The sequence below is a fragment of the Pongo pygmaeus genome, chromosome 11, assembly GCF_028885625.2.
Source record: "Pongo pygmaeus isolate AG05252 chromosome 11, NHGRI_mPonPyg2-v2.0_pri, whole genome shotgun sequence".
Taxonomy (NCBI): domain Eukaryota; kingdom Metazoa; phylum Chordata; class Mammalia; order Primates; family Hominidae; genus Pongo; species Pongo pygmaeus.
This window is the reverse complement of record NC_072384.2, coordinates 126,180,918-126,203,405: the sequence shown is the minus strand read 5'-3', so window position 1 is coordinate 126,203,405 and position 22,488 is coordinate 126,180,918. Positions and strand designations below refer to the sequence as shown.

The window sequence follows — 22,488 nt, the reverse complement described above, 5'->3', positions numbered from 1 at the left end:
GAAGGAAGAGTTAGGCAGCTCTTGGAGGCATGCCAGGAATATTTAAAAGTGAGACAGGGCTGGGTGCAGTGGCTCATGCCTGTAATCCCAGCACTTTGGGAGGCTGAGGCAGGCGGATCACAAGGTCAAGAGATCAAGACCATCCTGGCCAACATGGTGAAACCCCGTCTCTACTAAAAGTACAAAAATTAGCCAGGCGTGGTGGTGTACACCTGTAATCCCAACTACTTGGGAGGCTGAGGCAGGAGAATCGCTTGAACCCAGGAGGCGAAGGTTGCAGTGAGCCAAGATCACGCCATTGCACTCCAGCCTGGGTGACATAGTAAGACTCTGTCTCAGAAAAGAAAAAAAAAATAAAAGTGAGACAGAAAGAACTGTGGTGGGCGTGTGGATGAGCCTGAGGTGTAGCAGGTGAATGGAGGCAGGTAATGGATAAGGAAGCTGAACAGGAAGACCAGGGCCAGGTCACACAGGGCCTTGAAATCCAAGCAAAGTTGTTCATGATTCATGCTGTGGGGCAGTGGGCACCCTTAAGTATTTTGCATGGAGAAAGTCAACTACGATCACTCTTTTGCTGCTGTGAAGAATGGATCTGGGAACAGAGGGTGAGTTTAGAGGCTGGAGCTGGGAAAATGGGTGAGAGACGCTAAACCTGTGATCAAACTGCAGAGTCATCTTGCGAGACTTGTTTGGATTCAAGAGAAAAAAAGCACAAATCATAAAGATGCTGGAGTGGCCCCAGTCCCCTTGTGTACTGGTGTCCTGGGCCCATCTTGCTTCTCCCTAGTGCTCCATGCATGCTTACAGTAAAAACAGTGCTTTGTACTTTTTTGCTCAAAGAAAATGTTAAAAATAGCCCATGTTTTAAATAAACGAATGACTGAAAATGAACACATTTAAACCTTCTGGTCTAAAGTGTGCTTTTGTATTCATTATTTACTTTATATGGATGTAGAAATCAAAATACTTGGAAATTCCACGAGGCCTGGAGACTGTGATCATCGGATATGAGTGTTTGCTTTCTCCAAGGGTAGGTCCCTTGTTTCATTATTTAGGTTTATATCACACAAGTGATAGTACAGATTGTGTTCCTTCTTAGATCGTTCCTTGAATGATAAGCAACTTCAGCTCTGTTGGTTTCTCCCAAAAAGCCTCTACCCCTTTCATATGCAAAGTTGATTGGGTCGGGTAGGATTACTCTTGACACCTTTTGGTCCTTCAAATAACTTTCTCATTTTCTGGGAACGAAGTCATTAAATGCAGCATTCCAAATACCATCCCTGTCAAAATAGCTGACAACTAGGGATTATTAACTAGCTCTAATGCAGCATTTACTTTAGAAAACAAATGCTTTGAAATGACAGTACAGTTGGGGTTCCCCCCTCCCACTTTAAAGTGTCTGTTCGTGGGATCCTGTGGAAGTCCAGAAGCCAGATACATTTTGGTGAATACATCTTGGTCTTTTGCATTGTTGGTTAAATCTACAATAGTACTCTGGAAGCTGATATCTATGTGTGCATGTGTGGGCGAGGATGTTTTCTTTTCAGAATGTGGAAAGGGTTCGATGTGCTCAAGTGTTAATAGTCACAGACACTTGTGCACATGCGCAGCTGCAGGGCTGATGTCCCATGGCACTAGTCCATGGTCCACAAAAATATAATAACCGATGAATGGAACTTAGCTTTCTTCCAGGAGTTACTTTCCCAACCTCATGTCAACTTTGGGGATTTTGCTCTTGGTTGGCACTCTGCTTAGTTGAAGTCCTAGTTGAATTTGTCCTCTCCTGTGAAATTTTAGTCTTGAAAAGTCAAAAGGCAACACCTGGGAAATCGAAGGGTGATTAAATAAATGAATGAAAGTGAAGGAAGGTTAAGTTTTAGAAAGAGAGCAAATTCAGGGACAGGCGCAGTGGCTCACGCCTGTAATCCCAGCACTTTGGGAGGCCGAGGTGGGCAGATCACTTGAGATCAGGAGTTCGAGACCAGCCTGGCCAACATGGTGAAACCCTGTGTCTATTGAAAATACAAAAATTAGTTGGGTGTGGTGGTGCATGTCTGTAATCCCAACTACTTGGGAGGCTGAGGCAGGAGAATCACTTGAACCCAAAAGGTGGAAGTTGCAGTGAGCAGAGATCGTGCCACTGCACTCCGGCCTGGGTGACAGAGCTAGACTCCATCTCAAAAAAAAAAAAAAAAAAAAAAAGAGAGAGAGCAAATTCTGAAAGGAAGTTATATATGAGGCAACTATGCATAAAGCAGGGGTTTGGTAGATAGAACTACCTGGTTTTATATCTTACATCCATAAAGCCACTCACTGGTTATAAGAACTTCAATAGGTAACAGAAATTCTTTAGCCCAAAATTTTCTCATCAGTGAAATGGGTATAATATTACCTACTTCAAAAGTGTGCTGTAAGAACAACATTAGATAATACAGCATTCTGAGCACTGTGGCAAGCACGTAAGAAGCTCTCAACAAAAACTATTTTAGGAATCCAATTTATCTGGAGAAGTGTTTTCAACCTGAAGGATAATGTTCATTTGCAGCACAGAACAAAGAATGAAGATTTGTCCAGCAGGTGAGCTGGGTGCTAGTGGTAAAGATCTCTAGTGTTTCTTGAGTAAAAAACTCATGGCAAGGATGTATTTATTATTCTGAATGAAGGGTACTGCAACTCTGAGCCAGTACTAATAGCATGTAAACATTTATTCCTAATGCACATGCAATTTAAGTTGGAGGTAAATTTACCCACAAGTTAGCAAGAATACTCTTTTCCAGAAGGACTCTCAAACTATCTGTTTCAAACATGTTAATGGAAGGCAAAAGAAATCAAGAAGGAATTTTTCCATTTAACCAGTCATGTTTTTTTCTGTTCTTTTCCTTTTCAGTTGGCAAAAGAGGGATAATGATCTCCTTTCCTGGAAACTCAGGTTGAATTAAGGGATTTACAATGCACAGAAGATGTCATAAATCCTAATGAAAACAGCTGCACATATTCATAAATAATGCATAACACTCTGAGATCACTAGCTTTGATTCATTTTTTCCCTCCTTAAAGTATTATTTTTAAAGGCATACTATTTAAAAGTTAGAGAACCTAAAATTGCAAGATTAAAGTAATGAAAAAAAATTCAAAACAAAAATCATCAGAAAATTTTATCATAGATTTCTACAGGCGTTTTGCTTATTATCCCAAACAAAACATACATCTTCTCTGTCATAAAACAGTTTTGTTTTGACTCAATTTTTGAAAGCCAAGTATAGATTGCAAAGTGCTTTTTAGGCGCTAGGTGGCGCCATGTATCCACCTAGTGTTATGCTACGTTTCCACAGGCTGGGTTGGCCCGCTCCATCTGAAGCCAGACATTCGTTTTAATAGTTAAATCGATATATTTTATAATGTGAATGGTTGCAGGCATTAAAAAAATAGGCATTTAAAACTGGTATGGGGAATCTTTAAGTAAATGCTGAGGTTGGCAAAAAAAAAAAATGTATCCTCTGTCTCTAATACCTGCTGTCCGGACCCTAGCAGGTAATAGCTTCGTATATAGACTTAATGTTTTCATTGTATTTACCCATATCTTAATTCAAAGAGGTGAGTAAGTAGTATTAGGGGCAGGAGAGCTGACAGTTCTGAAATGCTACCTGTAGCCAATTTCTACTTACTTTGCCTCCAACCCACATATGAGACCTACAAGGTAAGAAGAAATGTCAGACCTAAACTCCCTATTACATGGTAAATAACTTAGTATCTAATTTTGTAATTGTGAAAGAAGGAGTAATGAATATAATGGGCTCTAGGGGGGGTACCAAGGACAAGGTGGGGGAATCAATTTGCCCCAGGTGCAGGCAATAAGGAGATGCACTGTCTATGGAGAACTTAAAACCAGTGATAGAACCAACTAGAAATCTGTCTGCTTTTTCTTATCACCATGTGCTAGCAGTTCTATACCAGCTTGGGGATAGTGGGGTGGACCAATCATTCCTTCAGTGACTACTGCCTTTGGAATACCACCGACTGAACTACTTTCCTCTTTAGAATTTTCCAGCAAGCAGAAAAATTGAATTTTTTGGAAAGAGGAAAAACTGTTAGGAAAAGGAGAAAGAATTAATATTTTTTTCCCACAAGTAATGTCTGTCCAGGACTTTACACACCTATGTTATCTCATTAATCCTCAACAACAACCCCAGTCTCAGAAAGGTTCAGCAACATATTCCAAGTCTTACAGACACTAACCGGTAGAGCCAGGATTCTAATAAATCTTTACTTCCTGTAAGTCTCATATCTATCTCAGGTTTTTGTCTATCTCAGGTTTTTGACTGGTTAATATCAGGTTCTGAGTGGTAAATCTCAGGTTTTTGAGTGGTTAATATCATAGCCTTTGACATTTAATAAATACAAAACCTTGGATGAGGTATGTAACCTTACTCACTTTGGTATCCTTGGTTGTGATGTGGGATAATAATAGTACCCATCAGTGAGGACTGTAGGGAACACACCTGCAATGATGCAGGCGTGCTCCGAGCCCAGTCCTGGCACATGGTAAACACATGAGAGGTGACAAAAATGGCACATAATGTTCATTATGCAAACTTCACCTAAGAACCCTGAATAACTTTTTGTCCCTTCCAAATGGTAAAGAAAGCTGGAGTATGTACTTCTGCTACTTCACACCTGTAGCTCTGGTGGTTAAGTTGATAACTCTGACCTCGGATGCTGAAGAGAGGGACACACACAGGTACCAGGGACAGCAGAGTCAGATAACAGGCACCCTCAGAGTCCACTGGGCCCAATCCCCACCCTTATTTGTCAATTGGTTCAAGACTTCTCTGAGAACATCTTGCTTATTATACCCTCCTTGCTCTGACAGAATAAATGACAAGGTTGTTGGTGGCAGGCATGAGCTTGTTTTGTTTTATTCCACTCTATAACAGAGTTACTGAGAGACTGATCATGGAACTTCTGGACTTTAAAAAGTGACCCACAAATATTCTGCTGCCTAAAGTATGTAAAAGTTAATAAGCACGCAATGGCTAATATGTAATAATATGTAAATTACTTAGCCCATACTGCAGCTAAGTTGTAAAGAGTTATGACCCTCTGAATTCTTTGTATTAAAGTAGAAAGGAAATAATTCCAACATTTCATTTTACATATTCCTTGATTCAGCTACTATTTAAAAGTAATAATAAATTTTATTTTCCGCCTTAGATATGACATTAATTAAAGCTCATAGAGAGTGCCATAAAGAACTAAAGCCTAACGTTTTTATAAAACAATTTGACAGGATCATAGAAAGCACACATAAGATAATGCTTTTTATATATTTTTTGCACTTGCATTGTTTTAATGCAACTATGCTATAGTACTTGGTAATAGATCCACTTAGCCACTGACATTCTTATTTGTAATATGAATTTATTCCACATTTCACAGGGCTAGATCCAAATTCTTTGGTAAATATCATTTTCATAACAAATAAGCATAATTTCTTTGTAACATAATCTTTGTTAACATAGCACTTTATTTTACAATTTGAAGTTAGTACAGAGAAACACTTCTCAAACATGATGCTGATGTTGTACTGTGAACTTAGTGGGGGTGTTCCAAGTCCTCCTCTTAGGGTTTTTCATGTTTGGAAATATATGTAAGGTTGACCTGTATGCAGAAGGAAGTAAATAATAAGAGCCAATTTTAAGATGTATTGCACAGCCTGAAAGAAGCCGTGTGGTGGTGACAAGCTGTGTGTTAATGAGTTCAGATTTTGTTGGTTCTGTTCTGTGTGTTGTTTCTGCTTTTCTTCCGTTTCCATCATGTGATGTAATCATGAGCATACAATCAAATCAGTTGTGTAAAGGTACAAATGGCATGGAAAACATGTTCTCAGTTCAGGTCTGATAGGAGAATCTGGAATATCACAGAATCTCAAAAAAGAAAAAAAAAAGAAAACACATTTGTTCAACACTTGAGCAGCAGATGATAGAGAAGGGGCCGTTGGTCACACAGGGTGAGAGTGGCACATGCTCTCCAACTACATAGTCTGTGGCTCTGTCATTCCCAGCACTGCTTTCTCCTGTGGACTGTAAAACCTTAGTCTCAAAGTAGGAAACACTTGACAATGTATCCAACTGATCAGGTAAAATGTCCCTGGTCTATAGGACAAGGGGCTAAACTAAAGCATGCATGACTTTGGCAAAACAACTCATCTCTAGGCTCATAGTGGTCTGAGAATTCTAAAGAGAAAATAATTTTGAAGTTTTTCTACTCTTACATTTTACAGTGTTTTGGGTTTTGTTTTTACTTTCCTTTTCCTTTTTTTTTAAGAGTAGTTTTAGGTTCACAGCAAAATTGAAAGAGGTTTCCCATATTGCCCTTAGGACTTGTTTTTGTTTTTCTGCTTGATTCTATTGAAGGCAAAAATTAAATGAGGATGCAGCTTTGCAGCCTTTAAGATTACGTTATTCAGAGTTGGGGTGGGCACCCAGGAGATGAAATTAGATTTCCTGCTAGGCACAGTGGCTCATGCCTGTAATCCCAGCACTTTGGGAAGCTGAGGCAGGTGGATCACGAGGTCAGAAGTTTGAGACCAGCCTGGCCAACATGGTGAAACCCCGTCTCTACTAAAAATACAAAAAAATTAGCCTGGTGTGGTGGCAGACGCCTGTAATCTCAGCTACACAGGAGTCTGAGGCAGGAGAATCACTTGAACCTGGAGGCGGAGGTTGCAATGAGCTGAGATTGCACCATTGCACGCCAGCCTAGGCAACAAGAGTGAAACTCTGTCTCAAAAAAAAAAAAAAGGGGGAGTTAGATTTCTCATTTCACACTCTAGGCCTTACTCTCCTGCCTCCCTTTGTTGTTAGCCTTTCTCACACTCTCCAGCCTCCTAGGCATGTTTTATGTGCAAATGTACTATCTGGAAAGTTCAGTGAAAGCTCAGAACTCACAGGCCCTGCTTTGGAAATATTAAGGATGGAAGAACAGGAACAAAATCAAATTGTTTGAGAAAAAATTTTTTGAAGCTTATATACAGAAAGACGTTTATAGAGAGAGATGTTGAGTAAGTCAACAAATGATGACTGAGTGCCCCACTTTGCGCTGGGCATTGGAGGAAGACCTCTGAACTGAGCACAGTCCTGGCAAAGAAATTCACCTAAGTCCTTCACCCTGGTCTTCACATGTACTGACCCCACATCCCTATCTTTGGGTTGTCTATCTTCTTTTTTTAAGTCTGTAGAAAACAATTCTGGCATCTGAGCATGTTCAGAAATAGACTCTAGATATGCATCAAGCTATGGACCCCCTAACATGTTCCGTTATCCAGGATTGCCGGCCGATGCTGATGTAATGACATAGTGGTGGAGCCCATGGAAAGAGGGAACCTGCCTCTGCTCCAGAGGCAGCACGGACAGACTCTCATTCTCCTGCAAGGTCGTCAAGCAAAGGGGGAGTTAGGAGCTTGGTGAGAGGCCAGAGGGCTGCTATGAAAAGGAATAAGCATTTGCTAAGTAATCCCAAAGAGGCAAGTTGAAAGGAACAGGGCTTAGTAGCCTGGATAACAGCTATTAAGTATACAGAAGGGACTGGGCTGGGCAAGTTTTGTCCTGGGTGGTGAGGACGCAGGTATCATGAAACACAGGACCCACAGAGATCGTGGCTTCAGAGGCAAAGCACTAAGTGGTTTCTAAGCATTCTGTGTAGGTTTCTAAAGAGATTTGGTCTGTCAAACTTTGGAATGTGTGTCCAAAGGAAATTACAAGTGACCTTTTCCTACCTCCCTCCCCCAAATCAAGGATGATCAGAGATAATTCAGTTTAGAGTGATAAACAAGCCTCCGAAAAAGTTGAGGTTTCAGTTCAACACTTGGGTCACTCTTAGCTTTGTCATTCCTTGACATGAGAATATGCTGTAAAAAAAAAATGTGTTTCTGAGTGAATGTGAGTGTGAGATTGTGTTTGTGTGTATGTGTGTGTGTGTGTGTGTGTGTAGTGGAGGTTGTGGCTCTCATTTCCTTCCTTCCTAGAAAAACAAATTCAAACATGTCTTGGGAACATTTTTCCAAGGAAAGCTGCAGTTCTGTTTGGAGACACATCTTAGCCGCTCCATTCTTGCGGGAAAGCATGGTTTGATATGGCCTGTGCATCAGCTGCTATAGCATCACCTGTGCAGCAAGAGTATAGATGGCACTGTTTCCAATGGGGTCACTGAAGAAGGAGGCTGAGATCAGCCAGAGATGGAGGAATCACATGAGCATCACCATCTGCTGTGTCTAAGAGCATTCACATCTCTTTCTTCTGAGTACATGGCTTTCTACTCTATTACAGAGAATACAAAAGAGAAAGTAACGTGCTCCAAGTTTAATACATGACTCCTGTGCAGTTTGACTTTTTTAACTAAGAAAATAAGTTAATTTTCTAATGGTAGGCACAAAAATTCAGTCTGATTTCCAAAGATTTCTATGAAGGTAAATGCAGAAACGTGGCTGCATTACAAGGAAGTTCCAAGAAAATGTCCGTAATTGCCCCATGTCTAGTCTATTTACTCAGGAGCAAATTAAGAAAGAATAAAATCTTATTTTTATCTCTCTGAGTGTCAGAGAATAATATGTGTTTTGGGGCAAACTAAATGCTTTAGAACTCATACTTTTTTCCAGAGTTTCTCATTTTCTCTTACATATTTTAAAGTTCCAGTCAGATACAATTATACATTTCTACAGATCGTGTGTCTTCTGTAGTTACCTGAAGCTAAAACTGATGTCAAAGGCAAGCAAACATACCTTCCCCTTTGTTTATACACAAACTCTGGTGGTGGGCTGTCACTATTGGCCCCAGGCCCATGGGGAATGGGGACGAGTCACTTTGGTCACCTCTGTGAATCTCTGCCTTAGTAATGTCAAGCACTTCCCCCTAACTCCACCTACAACATTTCTTAGACAGCTCCAACCATGACACGAAACAGTGAGTGACAAACTAGGACCAAGAAAACTGAACAGAGATGGGATGAGAACAACAGTCTGAGAAGTAACACAGGTCTTTTTGTGCGAAGGGCAATCCCCAATAACGTGGCTGAAATGTCACAGCCTTTGTAAGGCCAGATTCCTCCATAGACAAGCACCACTGGAATTATTTAGAGGTGAGTGACTGATTTTGTTTGTTTTATTTATTTACTTTATTTTTTTGAGATGGAGTCTAACTCTGTTGCCCAGGCTGGAATGCAGTGACACAATCTCAGCTCACTGCAACCTCTGCCTCCTGGGTTCAAGTGATCCTCCTGCCTCAGCCTCCCAAGTAACTGGGATTACAGGTGTGCGCCACCACGTCCAGCTAATTTTTTGTATTTTTAGTACAGACGGGGTTTCACCATGTTGGCCAGGCTGGTCTCAAACTAACGTCAGGTGATCCACCTGCCTCGGCCTCCAAAAATGTTGGGATTACAGGTGTGAGCCACTGCACCTGGCCTTTTGTTTGTTTTAAATAGATCACGTGAATTCCAATGATTTTTCCTAGTAAGTCTATTAATCTCCTATTAAGAATTCTGGGTTTTAATAACTACCAGGTGTCTTGGTGTTGCAAAAACTGCTTAAAAAGTGACCAGAGGGATTGTTTGATAATGCTAGGTGTTCCCTATCCTTGTTTAGGTATGAATAGTCATTGTTAGATTCAACAGTTTTACATGTTTTTCCATCCACCATTGTCTTGCATGCCTGAGCACAGGGCAGTGCCATCCTGGTTGTAATTTAAAGAGACATCTTAGTCAAGACTATGGATAAGGGCATGGGAAGTAGGTGAGAAAAGGACTTTTACTAAGTTTTTTTTTTTTTTTTTTTTGAGATGGAGTCTTGCTCTGTCGCCCAGGCTGGAGTACAGTGGCTGGCGTGATCTCAGCTCACTGCAAGCTCCACCTCCCCACCTCCCCGGTTCACCACATTCTCCTGCCTCAGCCTCCCAAGTAGCTGGGACTACAGGCGCCCGCCACCACACCTGGCTAATTTTTTGTATTTTTAGTAGAGATGGGGTTTCACCATGTTAGCCAGGATGGTCTCGATCTCCTGACCTTGTGATCCACCCACCTCTGCCTCCCAAAGTGCTGGGATTACAGGTGTGAGCCACCACGCCCAGCCAATAAGTATTTCTTGACTTAAGTTGAATGCTAAGTCAGAGGAGTTCAGAGCAGTGTTTGTATGAGCTATGCTTACCACTTCATCTCTAGAGTATAGGAATGCATGTATATTACAACTGGCCATAAGCCACAGAGGAGAAGCCTAGAGGCCAGCCTTCTAATTTATAGCTCTGACAGCCCATGTATGATTTGACTGTGTGTCAGAATCTCTATCAGCAGGTAAGGAAACTAACAGCATATAAAGGCGTCCTGGGCTTTCTCCCTTGCTACATTTTGAAAAACGAAGAACTTCCCATCAGGTGAACAAAGAGTTGATAATGCAAAGGCACAAAGGGTATACCTTGTCTCTATTCTGGAAGTTTATCCCATGAACCTGCTTTCATTGAGAGTTTGAAGGGGCTTAGGGTGAAACAGCTATAAATACAACTAGGAGAAAAGCAAAACAAAACAAATAATACAAAACATCTCTGAGATATTGAAGGTAATATACTAGCAAGGGTCATAAACTTGAAAACTTGATTGTATTAGTGCAATCCTCTGCCAATTAGCTAAACTTCTCTTCTTTCAGTACCCAATGTTTTTAAGCTTTAAATGTTGGTAAGTACAATATTTTTGGAATAGCTTTAATCAGCTAAGTTGGCAGTTTATCTTATTTATTTTATTCAGTGTCTTACTGTTTCTACTTCTTTTATATCCAAAAAGTGTTTGAGTTGGTACATTTAGTTATAAAGGCATTTAACATTTATATAAAGGCATTTAAATTTTAAATTAAGACACAAGAAATTCTAAATGGTACTTGAGATACCCTTGAGAGAAGCCTCTCATTTCTTATATTTGCAGATACCTCATATATTTATAAATCAACTCTTTTGCATATTTAAGTCAGACAAAAACACTAAGAGGCACAATGTCTCTCATTAGAAGAAAACGTAATTATTCTACTTAGTTATGTTTTTAAAATAGCCTGACATTTAAAATAATAGATGAATATGTAATTTGCTCATCAGTAATGGGCAGTTGCCTTGGAGGTATCATCAGTGTTTTATAAGTTACTATTTCAGAAGAGTTTCGTGAATGCAAAGATTGAAGCTAGGAAGCAGACAGAAACCACTCCAGAATGACACCACCCTACTTGACACCTATAATACCTAACAGTAACGACAATTCAGCCTCACAAATTAAGTCAATGTATTGAATTCCTATTGGGTGAGCTAAAGATAGGACATTTATGTGTAGTGATTTTTCCCCATACTAATTCCCCATCCACAACCACGTACCCAAACGAACATCAGAGCAACATATTATGCTGTAAAGGATTAAATGATATTTCAGTTTATGCTTTTATTTCTTGTCTCTTTTCTCCAAATGATAATTGAGATCTCATTTACCATGCATGAACACTTACATTCCCTTTCTGAGAACATTTTTGATATTGTTGGTATAAGAGAGAAAAGTCATTTATTTAAAGGTTGCCTTATTAATCTGCAGTTTTTGTTAAATATCTAGATTATCTGGCCAGTCAATTTGTCTCTATAGCCTAAGAAAGAAGAAAGACTAGCTGCCATACTCAATCCAAATGAATCGGGATATGAATATTTATAAGGACATCAATATGCAATAGTGTCTTACAGTCATGCTCCAAGCTAAATAAAAATAAAACCACCAGAAATATTACAGTATAATAGGATAAGAGCTAAGAAATATGTACAAATTCATTGACAACATCTGTGCAAGTGTTCTGGACAAAACATTTAAAAAGAAATCTACATAAAACAAAGTAGATAAATTTATCAAATATTGATAAATTTTCAGAGACAGTATAAAAGTACACAAAACATGAAAGAGAGAAAGACTTCAAAAAATAACCACTAAGCCAATACATATAGTACAAGTTTACTACATTTATATTACAGAATGATGGAAACCAGAGACAAAAACGATTTGGTAACAAACAGCAAAGAAAGTTTCACCACCAATCACAAGGAAGAAAGACATTCTTTTTCAAATGAAAACACAGACTGCCAGAACTCATCCCGCGCATCCCCTAACCCATACACACAGAAAAATAAAAGCAAATGCGAAAGTTGTCTACAGCAACAGGACAGACAGAGGTGGGAAGCATTTGGCAAGTTGCATCACAGGAAGTCAATCACGATTGGCTAACGATGATGGTACCTGGCTCTGTTGCAGGTCACTGCTTTGCCTGAGAGGAGTGACTGATGGAGGAGGCACACCTGATGTCGACGCAGACCGGCCTAATTTGCAGCTTACTTTAGGCTCTGGAAACAAGGGGGAAAAGACACAATATTAGCTGACTGACATCTGGAATAATAAAGTGGCTTTTCAGTCTTCCTGTTGCTTTCGCTACTTATTCTTGGAATATACAAAATGCTCCTGATGTTTGCTAATAATTAGCAAGTGATAAAACACTTTCATAACAGTTGACTCTAAAAGGAGCTTTATACCCAGATCAGCTTCTGGGGAACAAATTTCAGAAGCACAGGCCTTCTGTCCTTGCACATTTTACCCCACTTAGGGTTGGTTTCTATGGAGTCATTCCTGGAGCAACAACAACCCATTAGGAGAACAAGCAAGTACCATGACTATTTTGAGTGTTTCACTTTTAGCTTTGGTCCATAGGATTTCTGTGTCCTAAAATGTCTTATCTCCCTTCTCCAAATGTTCTGTTTTCCTTCCTTCCATGAATACTATCATCATGTTTTCAATGTAACATTTCTTCAACTCATCTTGATTTTCATTAAATTTTATAACTGTCTTCCAAGACTTTTGCTATCTTTCATAATATTATTTTTCCAACTTAAAAAGCTTTCTCCTACCTCTTCTCTAATTTGAGAAGCCCAAATTAGCTGCCTAGGCCACTGACAGGATGCTTTAGAGATTACAGTTTGAGGACTGAAAGAGTTCCCTTCAACCAGAAAGTACAGGATATTTGGGAGGTAGAGATGATGAATTTAAAGACATATTTAAATATATTTGACAAAGGAAAAAGAAGTCATAGATAGAAAAATGGACATTTGTACTTTATCACAAACTTCAATGTGAGCTGTTGGTTTTTGAGTGCCTAGTACATTCCAGCTTCTGTGAGGAGTTACACCTAAATTATCCCTAAGCCTAAGAACTCTCTTTGGAGCTGCAGAGTTAGCTATCAATACCCTCGACTTACAAATTAGAAACCTAAGGTTTTCCAAGTTCAGTCTTTGCCTAATAAATAAACAAGTGCTTTTCAAAAAGCCTTTCTTTATAAACTTGACCTAAAAATTAAACTCATTGAACAACTCACTTTAAATGATACGACGTAACTACAGTACTGAGAACTGACACACGTGCCAGAGAACCAGAATGTGCCCAATTCTGTTAGAAAAAAAAAAAAATGTGTTGCTCACACTGGGGAGGTGCACTATCCTTATGCCATTTCTATATGAATCGCACTTCAGAGAAAAGCATTGACTATATCTGCGTTGCATGAATGGTTCACTGCCAACTTCAGTTTCCATCAATTGCCTTCCACTCCTCCACTCCCAACCCCTCTCAGACACAACATGCAGACACACAGAATGAGTAAGCTTACGCCTACTTACACACAGACTCATAACACTCTCACCCATATGTGCCTTTCCTCTCTCAGTCCTGTTTCCACCTATTCAACAATGCTTCACCTCTCTATTAATATTATTCTCCTAAGGGAAATAATAGTTTTCTTTCTTGGCAAATCAAATAGTGTTTTCTCTGTACTTCTGATTTAGAGGAAAACAATAAAAGACAATAAACAAGGTTTGGACTTAGAGCTAATTTTGAATCTGACTCTGCTAGGTGTATGATCTTAGACAATTGTTTTCATTATATAAGTTTTAGTTCTTCTCAAATAAAATGAATTTAGTCACTTATTCAACATTCGGCATCTATGTATTTTATGCCTACTATGTGCCAGGAACTTGCCAGAGAGTAGTGACCAAAATCCCAATATTGCTCTAAGGGACTGCACAGTCTATGCACTAAACATAGACATTAAACAACAAATGATGGGCCAGGCACAATGGCTTATGTCTATAATCTCAGCACTTTGTGGGGCTGATGTGGGTGGATCACTTGAGCCCAGGAGTTGGAGACTCCATATTCTAATGACGTTTATGTATTCTCAGGGGAGAGACATTAAGCCTAAAACCATTTGCCGAAAATTAGGAAATATTTTAGAAGGAAGAAGTAGAGGGTGCTGTGGTATCATTTATCAGAGTATCCACTGTGTTCTGGGGAGCAGGACAAGGAGAGACCCTGAAGAAGCTGCAGTAATTAACACCTGCCAACAGTACTGAATGGTCAGCAAAATCTGAACTGGGAAGGATCCTGGATCCACAGACTTACTTTCCAACCGATCCAGAAGTCAAAAGCATTTCAGAATGTATTGCTTGTGTGTTATAAGGAAATAGTAATAGTGAAATATCCTGGTTTCCAGGTTAGTGGAGAAGAGTTGAGCTAGTGCTAAGTAAACAGATAAACTGAATTACATGCAAAATTCATAGAAAAACACCAGACACATAACAAGTGCTTTTAGTGAATGCTAGCTCTCACCCCCTACACACATACACACACATACGCATGCACTTGCACAAGTACGTGCATAGTGACTCTTACCTCTATTCCTCCTTCTACTTTTAATGAAACCAACTACATTCTCTTTCTGGAAAATGACTCTCTTTCCACCTGTGATATGCATTCCTTCACCTCTCTCTCAACCCAATGTCCTTTTAGCTTTATCAATTTGTCTCTTGCTTGGCCTTTTCCCTCCGCACCTTCTCTCTTAAGAACATCAGCATTCTCATGGTTTCAAAGATAATGTTTTCCCTTGGAGTCACATGCAGGTTCCCATAGCTTTGTCCCCTTCCCATGCTCCTGTTTGATTTTGAGCCCCTGTGCTTCCTGGTCCCTAGGCTGTATACATTGCTTCAGGATGCAAACCAAGTTCCAGCTTCTTCTCAATATCTTGGATCTTCCTTCTACTTTTCCTACGTATAGTAGAAACATCACCTCCATTTTCCTAAAGGCTTAGGGTCCAGATCTTGTACTTTTTCAGTTCATAGCTTTCTTTTCCTCTCTCTATAAATTTAGTCCTGTTGGAATTTGCTTTCCCCCCCGCCCCCCTTGCAATGGCTCTTGTAGTTATCTCAACTCATCTCAGAAACCTCCCCATAATCTCTCTGCTCAAATCTAACTTGGACACAATGCAGACTGTGTTTCCTAGATACTTTAGGCCACTCATCTTTTTCAAAAATGTTCAATTATTCCATATTTATTATCATGAAAAACTGTCTATTTTCCAGAGGTCCTCTGTGACCTGGCTCCATCTGATCAGGTCCACTCTATTTTCCACTGCTTCTTGCTTCCTAAAATATATACTATTTGGGCTGGGCACAGTGGCTCACACCTGTAATCCCAGCACTTTGGGAGGTCAAGGCAGTCAGATTACCTGAGGTCAGGAGTTCGTGACTAGCCTGGCCAACATGGTGAAACCCTGTCTCTACTAAAAATACAAAAATTAGCTGGGCGTGGTGTTGGATGCCTGTAATCCCAACTACTCTGGAGGCTGAGGCAGGAGAATCGCTTGAACCTGGGAGGCGGAGGTTGCACTGAGCCAAGACCATGCCATTGCACTCCAGCCTGGGCAACAAGAGCAAAACTCCATCTCAAAAAATAAAGTTTTTTATATATATATATATATATATATATATATATATATATATATACACACACACACACACACACACATATGTATGCACACATACATATATATAATTTGATCTATCCTCTTGGTATCCACTTTTGATTCTTCCACCTTTCACCTCAAGTTGTTGCCAAGCATGGGCATTAATCAAACCATATCTCACCATTTTCTAAGACCTAGTTCAAAGTGTACTTTTATTGTAAAGCATCCTGTGATCTTGTTTTCTTCTTTCTCTCTTCTGAACTGCCTTATCATTTAGATAGCATTTGCACTGCTTGTTGTGGTTTTCAGCATTTTTGCTGGTAGGAACCACCTAATAAGCATTCAATTATTATGTATTTTTCTTTCACTGAAGATACTCCAATTAACCTGGAGAAGGTCACTGCAACTCCCCAAAGCAAGGAGGCAATGACGTAACAACAAATATGTTATAAGATCTGGTTTCAAGCCTCTCTCCCCTACTTACTAAGGCAGTGATTCCAGTTAGAGGGGATGTGACCCTCTGGGGTCCTACAGAGGAGGCTTGGCATTTGAAAATTCTCCCTTGATTTTGTGCGGGTGTTTAATGTCTGCCCATCCATTCTTGAAAATACCACTGGATTCTCTCTGAGGCTGTTTAAACACAAATGTATCATATGATGACATAGATACAATATCCTGGTAACTTATAAATTAACCTCATTTCCCAGGATGCCTAAATCCTTGCATATCTTAAGGAATCATCCTTTATTATATAAAACAACAAGCAAAGCATCCATCAGAACCCTGGTTGACATGTTTCCATAATAAGCCAATGTTTCAATGTTTCCATACATGCCATGACTAGCTTAGCACATTTGGTCACATGGAATGAGAAAATTCAGTATTTTTTTTCCCTAGAAAAGGATGACAAATAATAATTATTTACTATACAGATTTTTTCCAGTTTACGTTGAAGATATTATCATCTGATGAAAAAAGATTATCTAACCAGATCAAAGGCTTTTATATTACCTAAGTTACCTAAAGATTAATTTCCCCTTTTGTTGGTTTCTGGTCAGACCAAACCTGTTTCCATTGTAGACAACAGTATCTCCAATGCACAGACTACGCCTCACCAAAATCCAAGCAAACTCCAAATTCCACCGTGACCTGGAAACGTCTTGCTCTACCCCCATAGGATGCCAGTCCAGATCACGTCTAGGTTCATCAAGCCCCAGTAGGCACTACAATATAAATCACTAACCATCCATTGAACATGGCAAATTAAACTGATAGCCAAGCACTCTGTGTGGGCTAGTTCTAGAGTCAGTTCACCCAGTGGTCTAATGTTCAATCCCAGCATGGAATATGACTCCACATGCAGGGATAGACTAAGATCATTATCATATATTCATAATGTACACATACATACACAGGCAGATACACACAGACACACACACACACATACACTCCATAATACTGCTGCTTAATGGTATCACATGGGAGGAACTTTTTTTTTTTTTTTTTTTTTTTGAGATGAAGTTCTGCTCTTGTTGCCCAGACTGGAGTGCAATGGCACAATCTTGGCTCACCGCAATCTCTGCCTCCCAGATTCAAGTGATTCTCCTGGCTCAGCCTCCTGAATAGCTGGGATTACAGGCAGGCATCACCATGCCTGGCTAATTTTGTATTTTTAGTAGAGATGGGTTTTCTCCATGTTGGTCAGGCTGGTCTCAAACTCCTGACCTCAGGTGATCTGCCTGCCTTGGCCTCCCAAAGTGCTAGGATTACAGGCATGAGCCACCGTGCCCAGCCAGCAGGAACATTTTTTAAATGGTGAGATTTTTGTTTATCTCATTTATTTTGGCTCTTCTTTCAGTTTCACATGATTCTTAACCTAAACGCATTTGGAATTTCCTATGGTGTTTCTGAGACCAGGCTGATGAAACAAATCCTTACGAGGTTGCATCCACCACCGTTTCTTTGACCAAAAGAATTATCTGAAGCAATCATGAAAATCCTAGAAAATATTCTAATTATAACCATGCCTTTCAGAGATCCTTTAGGCCTGTGACATCAAAGTGCAATTGTTCAGCTCACCTACCTTTGACCAAAAGAATTATCTGAAGCAATCCTGAAAATTCTAGAAAAGATTCAAATTATAATCAAGCCTCTCACAGATCCTTTAGGCCTATAACATCTAAATGCAATGTTTGGCTCACCTACCTTTGGAAATGCAATGCTCTTTAAGACTTGAACGGTGAGGCTAAGGAGCCATGACACTGGAAACAATAAGTTTTGATCCTGAATTTTAACAGAATAATTGCCAAGAATTTTGGGGTCCACCAACAACGGGCATATGCCTAGAAAGAGATCTAAGACAGACCTTTCCTACCCCAAGGAAAATTCACCCAATTGAGAGATTAATTATTAACTAGAAGGCACTTGTTCTTCCTAAGTCCAAGGAAAAATTTTTTCCTTTGAAAACTCTTCTAGTATCATCCCAGAAGTAAAAGTTGACTCACTTGTGCAATTTAGTGAAGATCAATGTAAAGAGAATAAGAAAAAAATGAGAAAGAGGTTGATTCAGAAAGAGAGAGAGAGAGAGAGAAAGGCAGTGGAGGAGGGAAACAGAGAGGAAGGAAAAGGAAGAAAGAAGAAAAAAGAAAGGAAAGGAGGGAAGGAAGGTGAGAAGGAGGGAGGAACGCAGTCATTTTAACTCCTTTGAGTAAACCATTATCAAGACAATACAATGAGATGTTTCCAGGTCTGTAACTCGCCATCATCAAAAAGATTTTTATTAAGTAGGTACCAGTAGGACTATGTAATTTATTAGTTAGCTTTTTTCTTCTTCTTTTTTTTTTTTTTTTTTCTGCCCAGGCTGGAGTGCAGTGATGCAATGTCAGCTCACGGCAACCTCCACCTCCCAGGTTCAAATGATTCTTTTGCCTCAGCTTCCAGAGTAGCTGAGACTACAGGCGCATGCCACCATGGATGGCTAATCTTCTGTATTTTTAGTAGAGACAGGGTTTCACCATGTTGGCCAAGCTGGTCTCAAACCCCTGACCTCAGGTGGTCTGCTCACCTTGGCCTCCCAAACCGTTGGGATTACAGGCATAAGGAACTGCATCTGGACTTTCTTTTTGTTCCTAATAAACTTTCATTGCTTTTTTTAAAAAAAGATAATCATTTCTTATCTTTCCCTTAAGGAGAACTGAATTTTTGTTCAGGATTATGTCATTAGTATTGTTACAGGATCATCTCCACGGCATCGGCTGCTATTACTGTGAGTATTGGAGTTCTATTTGTTTCCAGAAAAAAAGACAAATGATGATTCTCAACCACTGTATTTGCATAACAATATAAGATTGGTCCATTTTCATACACAAAAGAACAATTTCATCTAGCATTAAAGAAATAAAATCAGTCAAATTCTGAGGACACATATTTTGTTCAATTTTGTCAATAGGTAACATTTTTGCTATACTAGTGAAGACATAATGACTCCCCCAAGTAGCTAATAATGCTGAAAGTTTCTAATCAATGATTTGGGTTACACAGAAGTCACAGAGTGGCTTTTTTTTTGTTTTTAAATACACCAAAGTATGCCCATTGCAAACTCTAATTTCTGGAAAAGACTTTTTTTTTTTTTTTTTTTAAATAACACATGTGCTATTTGAGATAAACTGGCACCTGAGTCCAAAGAGGCAGTTCTGCCAGGACTATATTAAAAATTTCCAGCATTCTGAACACTTTGTTTGAGGCTCCCATCACACATCAAGGTGAACATAGTAAGATGCCCTTGTGTCCTACACTAAATGTAATTTTTTTCCTGAATTTGAATTTTTATATATTTTTTGAAATTGTTAGACTGTGAGTAATCCAATTAATTATAATTGGCTATGACTTCTAAACAGTAATCTTGCACACTCAGGAATTATTACAGGATTTGATAATGTAGTCTAGAGATTATTTCAAAATTTAGTGGAATTGTTTTAATACTAAATTTAACAATTACATTGAACTATGTCATATTTTTTTACTGATTTAAACATTAATGTGAATGTGGCAGTTTTGGAATTTTGGGTGCTATGATTTTTAAAAAATATTAAATATTTTATAGATCTCTGAAAAGCTGGTAGACCTAGGCATGGTGACTATGGATATGAAAAGATAAAACTAATCTGATAACTGCTGTGATCATTTTGTGACCATGGAGAAAGGAAAGAAAATCAACAGGATGCAAGAATCTATCTTGGGAGTAGCTTTTCTCTCTCTCTCTCTCTCTCTCCGCTCCCCCCTCCCCACCCCTCAGCTTTCCAAGAAGTTTTCCTCTGGGGAGACAGCTGAGATTTGCATAGCTGTGAATGATGCCCAGTATCCTGTAGCCATGGATGGAGGTCCTAGTGTTATTTAGGACAGAAGGGTTAGATGGTAAAACTATTGATGTTGGAAAAATTGATGATTCTTTTTGGGAATACTAGAATTCTGCTGAAGACCTAAAACCCAGAGAAAAGTAAGGTGGCAATGTAGTGGCAGCTCATGATTCAACGTACCCATTATATTCCTTGTCTTCCATCTTTTACGTACAGAGCATATAAATCATATTACTTAAAACACGGGGATGCCCAAGATGCTGCAATGCATAGCTGGTTTCATCCAAGGCAACATAGTGTAGTGAAGCATTAATTTTTTTTTATTTGACAGCCTCTTTCATAATAATATATAATTTCTAAAACACCTTGAGATATTCATCACTTTAGCTGAATATGAAAATGTGCTTTTATTTTCAAAAAAAACTTTTTTCACATTAAAAGTGAATTAAAGTATGTATGAAAAAACAACATAGTTTCCATTTAACAAGTAAATCATGCTCCTTAATTTTAAAAATCATTACGTAAGGAAAATCCATCAGCTTCAATATAAACTCAAAAAGTCGTATCACAGTTGTAAAGGATCAAATGCATATTATCATGGAGACAGAAATTTCACTTTGTTTTATGACATCAAAAATACAATACACAAACAAACAAAATCCTTTTGTCAGCTGATATTATAAATGAATGCATGACAAGAATCACTTGACCTGTTTAAAAATATATTATATTTTGCTTCTAAATAACAAAATCATAAAAAGGAAATGCCAAGGTTATATTTTGTAGATAACCCACCTTGTGATGTGGCAGCTCTGTACTCCTAATAAGTGAAAATCAAAACTGGATATAATACTAATGGTATTTCCTCTTTATACCATTAAATCTTGTACTTTGTTAAAGAGCAAACATTTTGAGAGAAAGTGTGACCAGTTATTATAACATTGATGGTCCTCATTACTATGTTCTATTTCAATGGCCATGTTCCTTATACTTTTGCCTTGAGCCAACTGACAATTATAGATATAAACTAAGCAATGTCTGGCTGTGAATAAGCCTAATCTAGGACTGTACACACTCAAATCCTCCATGGCAGAGAACTTCAACCTGATCTCCAGTAGTGGTTATGCTTGTTCACTTTATAGCAGAAGTTCTGGGGGTCTCTAAGATGCTTTGGGGGACAAAGCAGAAGGTCAAAACTATTTCATAAAAATATTAAGATGTTATTTGCTTTTTGACTGTATTGACAAATGTACTGAAAGTCTCAAAGCAAAGGATAAATCTGCTGTCACTTTCACACATCAAAGGAGCAGCACTAAGCTACACTAGTAAGTATTTGTTTTCTGCTAACACACAGACTTGGATATTTGACAGATTTTCTTTTTTGAAAATGAATGAAGTGAGTCTATTTCTTCAAAGAAGGCAACTGACAGCATTTGTTGACAATAATAAATTTGAGCTTTCAAGCAAAATTAAAATTTTGAAAAAGTTTTACCCATCACTGTGAGCTTGAGATTATCCTAATACTTAAAGGCTGTTTTTTTATGAGATCACTAGTGATATTAACAAATGTGATATATTGATTTTTATAACAAAATGTGTCAACACATGGAAGATTCACATGACGTAATGAACTGCTATTTTCTAAATGCACAATGTTATAAATCATAATGGGTAAAACACTGCATTTTACAATTCAAGATAGAGCAATAGATTTAAGTGTAAGAGAGCATGATGAGTTTATTGATATACAGCTAACATTGCAACTAACCTTTAAGAAACTACTATTAATTTAATTTTGGAATAGTATTAAAAACGAATATCCACAATTATATAAACAAGCTATTTAAGTATTTCTCACTTTTCAACTACACATCTGTATAAGGACAGATTTTCTTGATATATTTAACCAAAGCAAGATATTACAATAGATTGAATACAAAAAAGATAAGAAATGCTGTCTATGTTCTATTGAATCAGACATTAAAAAGATTTTCACAAATGTAAAACAAATTCAACCTGCTCGCCATTTGTTATAGTTTTAGAAAATAGTTATTTTTTGAGAAAAATGTTATTTATGTTAACATACTATGGGTTTGTTAAATTTTTAATTACTAGATAATATTTTAAGTTTCTAATTTTAATTTGTAATATGATAAATATTATTATACTTAATTCTCATAAAGGAAAGTCTTTGGTGCCCTCAATAATTTTAAGAACAAAAGGTGTCCTGAGGCCAGAGTTTGAGAATCATTGCTTTACACAGTCTGTCCCCAAAGCCAGAGTTTGAGAATCATT

At 38.5% G+C, this 22,488-nt stretch overlaps 1 protein-coding gene across 4 annotated transcripts in view; it reads right to left on the bottom strand.

The window, feature by feature from the left end:
* The window catches only part of NYAP2 (neuronal tyrosine-phosphorylated phosphoinositide-3-kinase adaptor 2), a 329,537-nt gene that overhangs the window by 65,352 nt on the left and 241,697 nt on the right, over positions 1-22,488 (bottom strand). For 3 of the 4 annotated variants that reach the window (XM_054478860.2, XM_063648002.1, XM_063648003.1), the window contains one exon: positions 12,295-12,398. In XM_054478860.2, coding sequence (XP_054334835.1) covers positions 12,295-12,398 — 104 coding nt within the window. Of the gene's footprint in view, positions 1-7,673; positions 8,316-12,294; positions 12,399-22,488 lie in introns of those variants that run through there. The other variant, XM_063648001.1, reaches the window with a different exon arrangement.